Source organism: Microcaecilia unicolor, chromosome 3 (assembly GCF_901765095.1).
Source record: "Microcaecilia unicolor chromosome 3, aMicUni1.1, whole genome shotgun sequence".
Taxonomy (NCBI): Eukaryota; Metazoa; Chordata; class Amphibia; order Gymnophiona; family Siphonopidae; genus Microcaecilia; species Microcaecilia unicolor.
The window spans coordinates 48,755,650-48,770,589 of NC_044033.1; the positions used below are offsets into that span (position 1 = coordinate 48,755,650).

Sequence of the window (14,940 nt, forward strand, 5' to 3'; positions counted from 1 at the left end):
CAAACAATAACCAGCAGTAATAAACTAACAAGTGGACAAAGAATGTACAACATGACTCATGAACCTCTTTCCAACTTCTACTTATGCATATGTGAGCATAGGCACAAGTGTGTGAGTGTGTGTGTGTGTGTGTGTGAGTGTGTGTGCGCGCGTGCTGTCTCTCTCTTTGGCATGGAGGAGAAAGGAGATTTAAACAGCACAAATTCAAAATATTTTGTTGGTTTGGAAAGAATAATTGAATAATGTATTTTACATTTGAACCCCAATGTTGCACTGTACAAAAGCAGCAAGTATTGCCCTGTATCCCCACTGAGAGATTATGGGGCTCATTTTCTTTTTTTTTTATGTGTTTATTTATAATTTTTCAAACAGAACATAGTACTCAAGGCACAATATATCTTGTTATACACGATACAGTGTAAGATTTTTAAATTGCCTATACATAGAAAGCAAGTGAACATAGTAAACAAGTGTCCTCAAATAACTGCCTCGTTACTTTCTCTTACACCCCCCCCCCCTAATCTAAACTCCCCCCACCCCCATGCATGTCTGGGAAAAGTTATGAATTTGTAGTTTGGTTGGCTTTTTTCCATTTATCATATACTTCCCACAGTTTGTAATATTGAACAATCTGTCCCCTTCTGAGAGCCATAAGCTTTGACATCAACTGAATCCTGTCCAGTTTTTCCATAACCGACTGGAGCCCCGGCAGACATGGTTTTTTCCAGGCTGTCGCAATGATCAATTTGCATGCCACAAACAAGTATGTGGCAAAATGATGAGCAGATCCCTGGACTCCTTTCGGTTTAAAGTGTAGTAGACATTGATCCATGCTGAGGGGATAGGTCACCTCTGTTATTTTATTTAACATATCGAGTACCTCTGACCAAAGTCGGCGTGTATGTGTACAGGTCCACCAAATGTGAGACATGTCACCCTTTAAACCACATTGTCGCCAGCAGAGATCAGACCCTGATTTGAACATTTTTACCAATCTGCTAGGGGTATAGTACCATCAGTATAAAATCTTGTAGCCATTTTCAACCAGTGCACTTGATATTGATACTCGCAGCAGTGATCTGAGGGACTGTGACCACCTAGTGGCCGCATAGGTCACTCCCATTGCCGATTCCCATTTGGATGTATAATACTCCAATGGGTTGTCGGATGCCAGGAGGGCTCTGTACAAACGAGTAATCCCGCCTCTACCTCCCCCCTTTTGCATACTCTGCTCCATGAGGGTTTCAGACAGATTTAGTTCTTCTTCTGCCAGTCTCTTAATAAAGTCTCATACCTGGAAATATTGTAAGGCTTGCAAAGGGGAGAGCCCATGCCCTTGACATAGATCTGCATAGGAGATTATGTTATCCTGTTCATACATCTGGCCTAGTTCCGTAAGGCCTAATTTTTCCCATTCCAAGTACGCTGCATCCATTTGACCCGGACCGAAGTGCGGGGCAAATCTGAGAAACATATGTTTAAAATATGTCCTCTCAGGGAAAAATTTATGGGGCTCATTTTCAAAACACTTAGACTTACAAAGTTCCATGTAACCTATGGAACTTAAGTCTAAGTGCTCTGAAAATACGTCTCTATATACGTCAACTAGCAGCAAACTACACAGTTTAGCCCCAAGGAGTCACCATATACAACAACTACTAGGAAAGGCACAGAGTTCAGTTACTAGTTTCACAGCAAAATTTACAACAAAGAAAATTAAATACCTAGCAAAACCATTAAGAGCTAGTTCTGCAGGAATAGGAGTCTGGGAGCAGAAATAGGATGGGGAGGAGGAGGTGGATTTGTATTTTAGATTTACTACTCAGCTTTTCAAGCTGTTATATTCAGTGCACAAGTTAGTTCCTAGCTCAAGTGTACGTTTATTAGTGAATTTAATATACCACCAAACAAAAAAAAAGAAAAACAAAAACTGAATCCCAAGCTAGTATTGTTGCCAGGTTAAAGAAAAACATGCAAGTAATTCAGAATGTATAAAAATAAACTTTAAATGTGCTTCCGAGAATATTGTAAATGTATTGCAAGTCTGTTTTCTGTGGACTGTACGTTTTACATTTTAATTATACACCATTGAGAGAAAATATATTTGGACTGGTGATATATAAAAACAAGTTTAAATTTTAAAAAAATGTATTTTTATTTACAAGTCAGTTACCCTTCTAAAATTATTTTAAAAATATATTTTAGTCAAATAATCATACCTAAAAATAAAGGTTCTAGTGTTCAAATCTGCCCACACTTGCAACATAAGTGCTTTTGATCCTAGAGAAATAATATGAACACAGCCATCTTCCACAAGTGTATCCCCATAACTATGATATCCAGCTCTTCTTTCACCTTCTAGAAAAGTAAACAGACATTTGATGTAATTATTAAAAAAAAGGTATTCACAGCTTAAACACAAACATCACGCCAACACATATCCAGCTGCTGTGCAGCACTAATTCTCAACCCAGATCTCACAGGATATCCAGAATTAATATGCATGAGATAGATTTACATATAATGGAGACAATGCATGGAAATCTTTCATGCACACTTTCATGCACATTGAAGTGTGGATATCCCAAAAACCAGATTGGTTGGGTGTATTCCCAAACATTGGATTGAGAACCAAGGTTATACAATGCAGGATTACTTTTTATTTATATATAACTCATCCAATTTTGATTAAAGTCAGCTTTCATTTCCTAAATTGCAGAATCAGTTGATTCTTTGGATCGAAGATGCCACCATATAACTGAAATCCTCTACCATGTATTTACTTGGATCAAAATGTTACTCTACCTACTTTATGTATAACACCATACCCTACAACGTTGACCACTGTAATATGTTTTTAAAAATTCTTGTCAAATGATCAGCTATGAGGAACAAAAAGCTAAATGTGGAGTGGAGGAGTGGCCTAGTGGTTAGGGTGGTGGACTTTGGTCCTGAGGAACTGAGTTCGATTCCCGGCACAGGCAGCTCTTTGTGACTCTGGGCAAGTCACTTAACCCTCCATTGCCCCATGTAAGCCGCATTGAGCCTGCCATGAGTGGGAAAGCGCGGGGTACAAATGTAATAAAAATAACAAAAAAATAAAAATAAATAAATGGCTTCACTAACAGTTTTCTCTACAAACAGTAGGATAATCAGCCATACAAGTGAGCAACTTCATCTGAAGGTCCCTGACAAGGGAAAAACTCAGAGAGTCCAGAAAAGCCTAGTGAGGAGGCAGCTGTTGCCACACTAGTCTAATTATCTATTTGTTTATGGAGAACATTTGTAAGTACCTTACCCCCCACTTTTACAAAGCTGTTCAGGGGGGAGGTTTTTTTTTTTTTTTTAAATCAACAAGCAGAAGGATCAGTAGGAATCTCTAGGTAAGGGGTACTTTTCATTATGAAAAGGATAAAATAATAAAATGCACTAAGGGGGTCTTTTACAAAGATGCGGTAGCGTTTTTAATGCACGCTAAATGCTAGAGACGCTCTTAGGAATATATGGGCTTCTCTAGCGTTTAGCACATGTTTATTTTTAGTGTGCCAAAAACACTACCACAGCTTAGTAAAAGGCCCTACAAATGTTGGGATAACACTGTTCATGAAGGAGGTGGCAGTAGGGGCTCACGCACTAATGGGAAAATGCGTCACCAGTAATGGAAAATTCTGAAAATCAGCTATTTTACCCCTGCTTTTACCCACAGCCTTAGCATGTGGGAAAGACCCTTGAAGTGTGCACTAAGGCCACTCTTTGCCACAGCTTAATAAAAGGGCCCCTATAAGTTTTCAATTATAATTACTCTGAGTCTATTCCTCTATGTTTAGATCCCCCCTGCAATAGCAAACCTTTTCTAGGAGCCAAACAGGGCTCCCTCTGAAATTCTATCAATAGGCCTTAAGATCAGCCACTGGGTGTCTCCATAATGCTAAGCTTGGGATTCTCTCCATTCCTGAGGCTGTGAGCACTGCCTCTGAGCATCTCCTGCACCAGTCAACCACAGGGAATAAAGACTGACCTAGGAATTGAATGCCACTGAGTCAAACCTTAATGCATATATTTTGAAGAACAATTTGTCTTCTTAATGAATTTACATGCAAAATTTTATGATTTGGATTGCACTTACTAAGATTTATCATTCAAGGGAAAGTCCACTGATATTTGTGTGATCATGGAATGAAATATTCCTGTATAGCAGCTGTGCTCCACTAATTAAATGCTGTTGCAGATGTCTGCAGATAATCAGCTTGTAACTAGTACCCAGAAAGCATTTTCATGCAAAGGCCTTTCTTTATGGAGTTAAGGGTTGAAACTGCTGGATGATACTTTCCAGAAATAATGCAAAAGACTGTTTGGTATTACTTTTAACTGATTTATTTTGAAAAAGAAAAAAAAACTCATTGTCTCAGGCATCCAAAGGGTGAAAGCATCCAGGGATTGCTTATGATCCCCAACTAGCTATCTGGAAATCTCTGGTAGGTGCTTGGGAGAGGGAATTGAGAGGATACAAACATATGTGTTGAGAGGTTTGGATTAGGGGCTTGGATTGGGGTGGGGTACATTTGATGCCAGGGAAGGAACTGGGGGCCTCACTTAGGGCCTGTTATCTTTGTGTTGCTGTGGCCAGGAATGTGTAATGTTCCCATGTGCAATAAAAAATGAAATTTACTTTGCGAATTATGAACTTGTGTGGCTAACTGGTACTGTAGTAAAATGTAATACTTTAGTTTGATTTACTAACTACCAACCTTAACTAGCTGCATGCAACATCTGGAAGCAGCAACTTTTGTCAAAGGAGGTGCTACAAAATACTACTGGAAAGGTGTCCAAATTTTTGCATCTACCCGATTTTTTTTTTATTTGAATCTATTAAAATCAACATATAAATAGTAATTGTGAATTAAAATTTGAAGAAATAATAATGTTTAACTTTGTATCATGTAGGCATTGTATTTTTTATTTTTATTCAAAACTTATGTTCTCTTAGGTATTCAGTGAAACATACAATTTAACCAGAGGTGCCTAAACCTTTGCTTATGACTGTATGTACATACATACACAGACACACAAACACATACAGGAAGCCAACATGTGATAGCTAGATACGTGAGACTGAGGGTCTAATACAAGAGGGGCAGAAATGCATTATCAGTGCCTACTATGGCAGCTTTATTATTGCAGAAAGAAAAAAAACAGGAAAAAGTATAATCTTCAGTACAAACATGACATATTCATATAAATAAAAGTTAGAATCAGCCAGCCCAGTGATTTAGTGGCAGTGTTGCCTGCTGCATGCTTGGAACCCGACGTTGATTTTTGGGTCAGGATTCTGCTCCCTGAGCTAATTGGGGTTACTGCAGAAACAGCAGTCATAGCCCCAGGAGGCCAGATCCATGTTTCTCAATACCACACTCCAGAGGATGCTGCAATATGTGGCCCCGACTGTTGTAATAGCTGAGCCAAGTAATTTTTTTTGGTGGGGGAGAGAATATAACAATAGGGAAAAGAAAATCACGGACAGTTGTGAATGAAGACTCAAGGCATTGTAACTCACCAAAGGCTGGTTCAAACTGATTTGTAAGCCCAAAAGAGCTGAAGGACACTTGTGTCAATAAATACAATTTGGTTAAATATAAACATAAAAATGAATTATTAAGTTTGAAAAAACCTTTGAAGAAATGCAAGAGTTTAAACCTTATCTGGACAGAAAAGTTCTTCTTACTCTCATTGATGCCCTAGTAATTAAACTCGATTATTGTAATGCTCTTTTTAAGGGTTTGCCAGTTTCCTCTCTCAAAAGTTTACAGCTTATACAAAGAACAGCCATCAATTTGATCTATATTCAGAAAGGTAGGATCACGTTAGCCCACTTTTAAACAGCACGGGCTTACCATGATTGCCTGAATTAAATTTAAAATTCTCCTGTTGATTCATTGTGCCTTTTATACAGGTCTGCCATTATTTTGGGATCCTCCATTATTCCTTGCTGTCCCTCTCATCCCCTTTGCTCCTTATGTGGCAATCTTCCATCAGTATCCCTTGTTTTCATGCATCAGGCTAAAACATTCTTGCTGCTCAGTCTTCCTCTGCATTATCCCCCCTTTTGGGAACTCCTTCCCCCTAGATTTGTATTCTAAAAGTAACATAAAAATTTCAAAAGGAAACTTAGAGAAGATGTTACACTGCATTTTTATGGATGCAGTAGGTAGGCCAGTCCCTACTCTTTTGGGGCTGCAAGACTGTTATTCTCTTTTGCATACTGGTTTCTTTCAGCTTTGGAGGGATGTATGTATTATGTTTTCACCTTCTTTTCCCTCTTTTCTCTCTTGTCCCCTGACTGCCATATCTATTTTTTTTTCTAGATTTCATTTGTAAACCGCTATGATGTTTATAACAATTTGCAGTATACCAAATAAAAAATAAAAGACGAAGAGATGGAATAAGGAAAAAACAGAAAAAAATGGTCACAATTAACAATATAGGCTACATTTTATATCTTTTCATCAGTGAGTCAACAATATACATAAATGTTTTAAACCATTTACATCCCTTATAAACTGTATTTGACAAAGAGAACTTAAATCCATACCTGCATCACTAATACTGCTGTCTCTGAAGACCAATTTGTTTCTCTTTTTCTTTCCTTTCTCTGCAGAGCTTCCTGTTTCAATATTATGCTCCATGTTAAACCACAGGGAAACACTGAAACCATCAGACATATGTGGCCAACAGTTTTGCCCAACTAAAGGCAAGTGTATAGGAGCAATGTGCCAAGAGGAAAGTAGGTGTTGAGCCTGACCATTGCTGTCCGTTTCCTTCTTGACCCGTGAATGTTTTGCTCTTCTTAACATCCCTATAGCCTTTATGCTGAGTGCACTGACAGATTTTTGTGAAGTATGGATGCTGCCCAAAGTCTGCTGCACAGGGAAGGTGAGGTGCTTTAATGGGCTCATATCGATATTAGTTTCTACAATTTTCAAAATTCCTTCAAGTAGTATATCCTAGAAATATATAAAAAAGATGAAAATAATTAATGGAATATTAACTCGTGATCAACAGTTATGCCAGTAAAATAGCTTTATACATAAACAATTATTCATTTTTGTTGTTATTCTGCTTTGTTTTTGACAATAATAAAGTTAGAACTCATTAAGTATGTCAGACTGATAGGACTAGAAAGCAAAGTTGCTTATTTGTAAGGAGGAAGAAGGTTCTTATCAGATAATGCGATAAATCAAACCTGTATTACACATGAACAACTTTGCTTCCTCTATCAACAAGCAGGATTAAACCAGCAGAGGAGTGGGGATTCCCATAGCTAAGAGGTGAACAACTGTGATCTGATTCTGCAGCATACGATGCAACCTAGTTTTCCTGAGAAGGATGTTGGAGAGATACCCTAGACAGAAACATTCTTTGATGGTGATAACACAGAGGGACTGAAACACAACACAGTGAACCTGGAAGTTCTAAGAGAACAAACTGGCAAACAAAGACGTAACTAATTACCAGAACCGGATGGTATCTACACCGGAGTTCTAAATGACCTCAAAAATGAAACTGAAGACTTATGAATACTTTAAAAAGGGGGGGGGGGGGGAGGCGACAGACACCCAGGAGTCCTTGAAGGATACTACTGAAACAGATTTTTTAGGGAATACCAATAGAGAGGTTCCAATAATGATGAAAGAAAGTCAGAACAGAGTAAAGGATACAAATTATCCCCATTAACTTCAAAGCAGCCTGTAGACACAAGGAAAAAAAGACAATTTGAAGTGTCTATACACAAATGCTAGAAGCTTTAAAAATAATATAGGATAATTGGAGTATATAGCACTAAATGAAGAGGTAGATATAATAGGCATTTCAGAGACCTGGTGGAAGGACAATCAAAGGGGCACTTGTTAGCAGGGTACAAATTATATTGAAGTGACAGACTGGATCAAATTGGAGGAGGGTTGCGCTATATGTTAAAGAGGGAATAGAGTCAAACAAAATAAACATTGTACATGAAACAGATAGCAGCACAGAATCTTTATGGACAGAAATTCCAGGTGTGAAGGGAAGGAATATACTGGTAGGGCTGTACTACCATCAGCCAGGACAGAATGAACAGAAAGATTAAAATATGTTTACAGGAATTAGGAAATCTGGCAAACTGGGCAACACTATAATAATGGGTGATAATTATCCTAATATTGACTGGATAAATGTTACATCAGGGAGTGCTAGGGAGGTAAAATGTCTAGATGTAATAAATGACTGCTTCTTGGAGCAACTGGTCCAGGAACCAACATGAGGGGGAGCTATTTTGGATCTAATCCTTAGTGGAATGCGGGGCATAGTACAGGAGGTAACGGTGTTGGATCCACTGAGAAACAGTGATCATAACATGATCAAATCTGAACTAATATCTGGAGTGAAGTCACTAAGGAAATCTACTGTAGCAGCTTTTAATTTTCGAAAGGGCGACTATGACAAAATGAGGAAAATGGTTAAAAAGAAGCTGAAAGGATCGGCCGCAAGGGTTAAGACCTTAAATCAGGCATGGATGTTGTTTAAAAATATCATGGAAACCCAAACCAGATGTATTCCACATATTAAGAAAGGTGGAAAAAAGAGCAAACGACAGCCAAAATGGTTAAAATGTGAGGTAAAAGAGGCTATTAGAGCCAAAACAACAGCATTCAAAAAAAAATGGGAAAAGGATCCAAATGAAAAAAATAAGAAGCAACATAAGTACTGTCAAGCCAAACTTGCCACAGAAACAAAAACTCATAGTAACACCTTTTTTTTCAGGTATATCAGAAGAAGACAGCCTGCGAGGGAATCTCTGGGACCATTAGATCAGGAAGGAGCAAAAGGAGCACTCAGGGAGAACAAGGCCGTAGCAGAGAGATTGAATGAATTCTTTGCTTTGGTCTTTACAGAACAAGTTGTAAGAGATCTACCTATACCGGAAATGGTTTTCAGGAGTGATGATGCGGAGATACAGAAAGAAATCTCAATGAACTTGGAAGATGTATGAGCCAAACTGACAAGTTAAAGAGTCATAAATCACCTGAACCGGATGGTATATACCCCAGAGTATTAAAAGAACCCAAACATGAAATTGCTGATCTGCTACTAGTGATCTGAAACCTGTCATTAAAATTGTCCATAGTACCTGAAGACTGGAGGGTGACCAATGTGATGCCAATTTTTAAAAAGGGTTCCAGGGGTGATCCGGGAAATTACAGACTGGTAAGCCTGACTTCAGTGCTGGGCAAAATAGTGGAAACTATTATAAAGAATAAAATTACAGAACACGTAGACAAATATGGTTTAATGGAACAGAGTCAGCATAGATTCAGTCAAGGGAGGTCTTGCCTCATCAATTTGATTTATTTCTTTGAAGGCGTGAACAAACATGTGGATAAAGGTGAGCCGGTTGATGTAGTGTATCTACATTTTCAGAAAGCTTTTGACAAAGTTCCTCATGAGAGACTCCTGAGAAAATTAAGGAATCATGGGATAGGAGGCAATGTCCTTCTGTGGATTAAGAATTGGTTACTGGACAGAAATGGCCTGAACACAGGAAAACTGGATATTGTGAAAAGGGAAATGAATTGACTGAGCACTGACATACTGGGCATCAATGAAATACACTGGACTGGCAATGGGTTTTTTTCAATTTGAGTAAGCATGTGGTGTACTACTCTGGCAATGACACCATAAGATGAAGAGGTGGGCTTTATCATGAACAAAAAATTTGCCAAAGCCATTGAAAGTTATCAGACATTGAGTGACCGAATAATGGCCACCCGAATCAGAGGGAAGCCCCATAACGTCACAGTCCTGCAAATATATGCCCCATTAACATCAAAGTCCTGCAAATACATTCCCCAACAGCAGATCACCTGAGGAAGAGGTTGAAGAGATCTATTGTGAACTTCAGGATGCTTTAAAGCCAAACACCAAATAAGGACATTATCTAAATTATTGGTGATTTCAACTCCAAAGTGGTAACTGTGGCAGAACTCAAAATTGTTGGAAGATTTGGTTTAGGAAGCAGAATGAGGCAGGAGATTGTCTGGTCAGTTCTGCCAAGATCAGCTAATGATCACCAATACTTGGTTTGGACAACCCAAACACTGGCTGTACACCAGGATATCACCAAGCGGAGAACACAGAAACCAAATAGACTATATCTTGTGTCAGGAAATGTGGCAGAGTTCAGTCTTGGCAGTGAAGACATACCCTGGTGCTGACTGTGGATCAGATCACCAGTTACTGGTAGCCACAGTTAAACTCAGATTCTGCAATGCCAAACAATTGGCAGCTGCAAAGAGATTTGACACAGACAAGATCAGCGCCAGCTACACAGCTGAACTACAGAACAGATTTGACATCCCCCATGGAAGAAAGACACCCAGACAAACTGTGGGAAGAAATGAAAACACATGTAATCGAAACCGCACTAGAACATATCCCACACAAGAAACCATCAAAATTAGCTCAGTGGGTTTCCGATTCAACCATCAGTATTGAAGAAGAGAGAAGGAAGGTCAAAACAACGGGGAACAGAGAAGATTTCAGAAGGTTAAATGTAGATTTCCAAACAGAAAGGACAAAGAGAACATCTGGAATGGACAGTGCCAGAAGATGGAAAGGTCATATGCGAGAACTCTACACCCCTGTGCAGAGGGCACAGTCGACATTCATGGCTCGCAAGGCAATAGTTTGTGGGAGCAATGGCCAGGAACTGTATGACCAGCTAGCAATATGTGATCAGTGGAAAGAATATACAGAGAAGTTATATGAAAGTGAACAACAGAACCATCTGACAGACAAGGATGAGACACCGGAGCAGGAACCAAATATTCTGGAAGAAGTCATGTGGGCAATGAAGCAATTAGCCAACCGAAAAACACCAGGAATTGATGGTATACCAACATAATTGCTCGAGCCCATACCAGTGGCAGCCTTAACAGTATTATGCCAATGTACATGGAACACATGTGAGTGGCCAAAAGAATGGAAAAGATCAGTTTTCATCCCAATTCCAAAGAAGAGGGATACAAAGGACTGCACAAATTACCACACCATAGCGCTGATACCACATGCAAGCAAAATCCTGCTGAAGATCTTTCAACAGCGCTTCAGTATAACTATCGACAGGGAGTTGTCAGATGTGCAAGCTGGCTTCAGGAAAGGAAGAGGCATTCATGCTCATATTGCCAACCTTCGATGGATTATGGAAAAAGCTAGGGAGTACCAGAGAGATCTCTACATGTGCTTTATCAATTATTTGAAGGCAACAAGCTCTGGACCTGCCTGAAGAAGATGTGCACATCACCACACCTGACTGAACTCATAAGATCACTCTATCAAGATCAATAAGCTACAGTCTGAATGCATAGGCGTCCGGTATAAGAGGCTTGGGGAGGCTAAGCCTCTCCTGCTGCAGCAGGATGGATCAGCTGTTTCTCCCAGGAGTCCCCTGGGGGATTTAAATTGTTGATTTACCTCCATCCTAGCTGCAGTGAAAACCCGTCTCTAGCCTTGTGTAACCAGTTATAGAAATTGGTTTATGGTTTAATTTGTTTACCTTACTGCTGGAAGAGCAGGGGGGTTGGCTGGAGGTGTCCTGGGTTGCCAGGGAGATATTTAATGAGGATGGCTTCCTGCATGAGCAGTTCATACCAAAGAGACTTGCACTGACACCTGAGATTTTAAAAGTGCTAAAATAAGTTTTAAAAGTATTTGTATTAAATCTAATTGCAGAATTTAGGTGCTAGGAGATGGGATTGGTATGCTATGTACTCAAATTTGTTTAAATCATATGCAAATTAGTCCTTTTTTGGGAGGTTCTCATTTGCATATTTATGGGTAAAAATTGTTGGAAATGTTTACAGCCTTAATGTTATGGCATGGCTCTGATCAAAAATGTTTTGATCCAAAAATGAAGGATTTATCTATTGTTTTTGACTAAAAATTCCCTTTAGAGTGTCTGTATGTTAATCTGTATTCAGATGGATGAGCAGCTCCTGTTAGAAATCTGCCCGGGAACAGAGAGCAACTGAAGATTTGGACTGCGAGGTCATGCAGCTTTGAGCTCCATGTTTAAGGATTGATAGAAAGAACTGAAATTATAAAAGAGTGCCTGATTATGTGGTAAATGAGAAAATATGAGTGAAAAGAGATTGGTGGAAATTTACAAGTTTGAGGTTTCTCTATTGAGAAAAGGATCTGAAGCCTTCCCTTCGTTCCCGTCAGTGTCCCGCCTTCTTCTGACGTCATTTCCTCTTTCCGCGAGGGCGGGACACTGACGGAAATGAAGGGAAGGCTTACAAGGCTAGAGACAGGCTTTCACTGCGGCTGCTGCAACGGAGGCAGGGGAGCGAGAATTGTTGAGGGTGGGTATGGATGGCTGGAGGGGGGGGCAGGGGAGCGAAGAGAATCGCTGAGTGGGTGTGGATGGCTGGAGGGGGCAGGGCAGAGGAGAGAATCGCTGGATGGGTGTGGATGGCTGGAGGGGGGCAGGGGAGAGGTGAGAATCGCTGGGTGGGTGTGGATGGCTGGAGGGGGGCAGGGGAGAGGACAGAATCGCTGGGTGGGTGTGGATGGCTGGAGGGGGGGCAGGGGAGAGGAGAGAATCGCTGGGTGGGTATGGATGGCTGGAGGGGGGCAGGGGAGAGGAGAGTTGTTGGACATGGATGGAGGAGAAGGAAGGGAGAGAGAAGAAATGCTGGACATGGATGGAGGGGAGGGAAGAGTGAGGAAGGAGATGAGATGAGGGAAAAGGAAGAGAGAAAAACTGCACATGGATGAAGAAAATAGGCAGAAGCTGGATCCACTGGACAGTCAAGTCTGCGGAGGACCCAGCTTTTACTTACGGATGTAGGACAAGAAATGAAGAAGAAAGGCGGAAAGTAAAGAAATAAATGGAAAGGAAGCCCTGGAAACAGAGTTAAGAGGACAGATAGCAGCAGAATCGGATACTGGGCCAGCATGATCAGAAAAACAAAGTCACCAGACAACAAAGGTAGAAAAGATCATTTTATTTTCATTATAGTGTTTGGAATATGTGCACTTTGAGAATCAGATGCTCAACATTAAAAGTTTATATTTATTTACTTATTTATTTATGGCATTTTATCCCAAATTAAACATGAATTAGGTGTTTTGTGGCTCTACATGAGAATTGAGATGATATGATCCCTTATTTCATATTGTTGACGGTCTGCATTTTCCATATGGGTGGTATATTGGTGTATTAGGTTCTGCCCAGTGTAATATTTATGGTACAGTAACGCTCTGAGCGTGTTTTTGCACAAAGTTGTGCATAGTGTTTTGCAGCTGAGCGATTGTGGTTAGTATATGCTTTGAGCAACCACTTTATTCTTTGACATATGATACATATCTAATATCTAAATGTAATAAAAGGTATTAATTGTGACTTTTATTTTTATTTATTTTTTCTGTGTGTTATCAGACAATTATTTATTTATTTGTTGCATTTGTATCCCACCTTTTCCCAGGCTCAAAGTGGCTTACAATACATCATGAATAGTGGAGATAGGACAGTTTAGACATTTGGCATTACAGAAGGATTTTGTAATAATTATGGATTTAAGCTCCACCCCTGGCCCCACCCCTAACACCACCCCCTTTAGCCTCCCCAAACCGCCTATGTCTGAATGTCATATGGAGACACAGATTGGTTCAAGATTGGAAAAGGCACATGACAAAGATGTATCCTGTCACCAGCAGCTTTCAACATGTATGCTGAAACCATCATGCGATGAGCAGGCCTAGATGAGTCCAAGATTGGCGTGAAAATAGGTGGCAGAAACATCAACAACCTCTGATATTTATTTATTTGTTGCATTTGTATCCCACATTTTCCCACCTATTTGCAGGCTCAATGTGGCTTACATAGTACCGTGAAGGCGTTTGCCAACTCCGGTAGAGAAGCAAATACAAAGTGATGTTATAGACACCAGTGGCGTAGCCAGAAGTCAATTTTTGGGTGGGCCAACAGGTTGGATGGGTGGGCACTAGACAGTGGTGTGCTGGTAAATGTTTAACAACAGGCTCTCTCCCCGGTCCACCTCTGCAGAGGAGACGCTTCCGGGTTAGAAGCAGGAGGTAGCGTGCTTGAATCGCGACGCTACCACTGCTGTTGAGAGTGAGACAGAGGGAGGAGGTAGATCGTGGTGGCGGTAGGCAGCGTCTGGGAAGCGCTGCCGTCAGAGAGAAGGAGGCAGATGCAGGATCAGCGCTGCCTGCTCCCTCCGCTCCGCTGCTGGGTGGGCCTGAACCCAAACTGGGTGGGCCTAGGCCCATCCAGGCCCACCCGTGGCTATGCCCCTGATAGACACATTGAGAATCGTAGAGAAGAAGAGTTATATAGTGTTCATTACAAGCTTTAGTTGCATGGTGTTGCAGGGTTCAGACACTTAAGTTGGGTCGGTAGGGTATGCCTTTTTGAACAGATTGGTGTTTAGTAATTTCCGGAAGTTGAGATGGTCGTATGTTGTTTTCACAGCTTTTAGTAGTGCATTCCACAGTTGTGTGCTTATGTAGGAGAAGCTGGATGCATAAGTTAATTTGTACTTGAGTCCTTTACAGCTTCGGTAGTGGAGATTTAAGTATGTACGTGTTGATACGACTGTGTTTCTGGTTGGTAGGTCTATGAGGTCAGTCATGTATCCCGGGGCTTAGCCATAAATAATTTTATGGACCAGGGTGCAGATCTTGAAAGTAATAAGTTCTTTGATTGGGAGACAGTGCAATTTTTCTCAGAGGGGTTTGGCGCTTTCGAATCGCGTTTTTCCAAATATAAGTTGGTTGCTGTGTTTTGTGCGGTCTGAAGTTTCTTTATGAGCTGCTCTTTACATCCCGCATAGATTCCGTTGCAGTAGTCATCATGGCTTAGTACCATTGATTGTATCA

At 40.4% G+C, this 14,940-nt stretch overlaps 1 protein-coding gene across 1 annotated transcript in view; it reads right to left on the bottom strand.

The window, feature by feature from the left end:
• LYST (lysosomal trafficking regulator) overlaps window positions 1–14,940 on the bottom strand; it is a 347,836-nt gene that overhangs the window by 222,361 nt on the left and 110,535 nt on the right. Inside the window, exons 11-12 of the mRNA XM_030195890.1 lie at window positions 6,590–7,001; window positions 2,220–2,358 (exon numbers count right to left, since the gene is read on the bottom strand). Coding sequence (XP_030051750.1) covers window positions 2,220–2,358; window positions 6,590–7,001 — 551 coding nt within the window. The remainder of the gene's footprint in view (window positions 1–2,219; window positions 2,359–6,589; window positions 7,002–14,940) is intronic.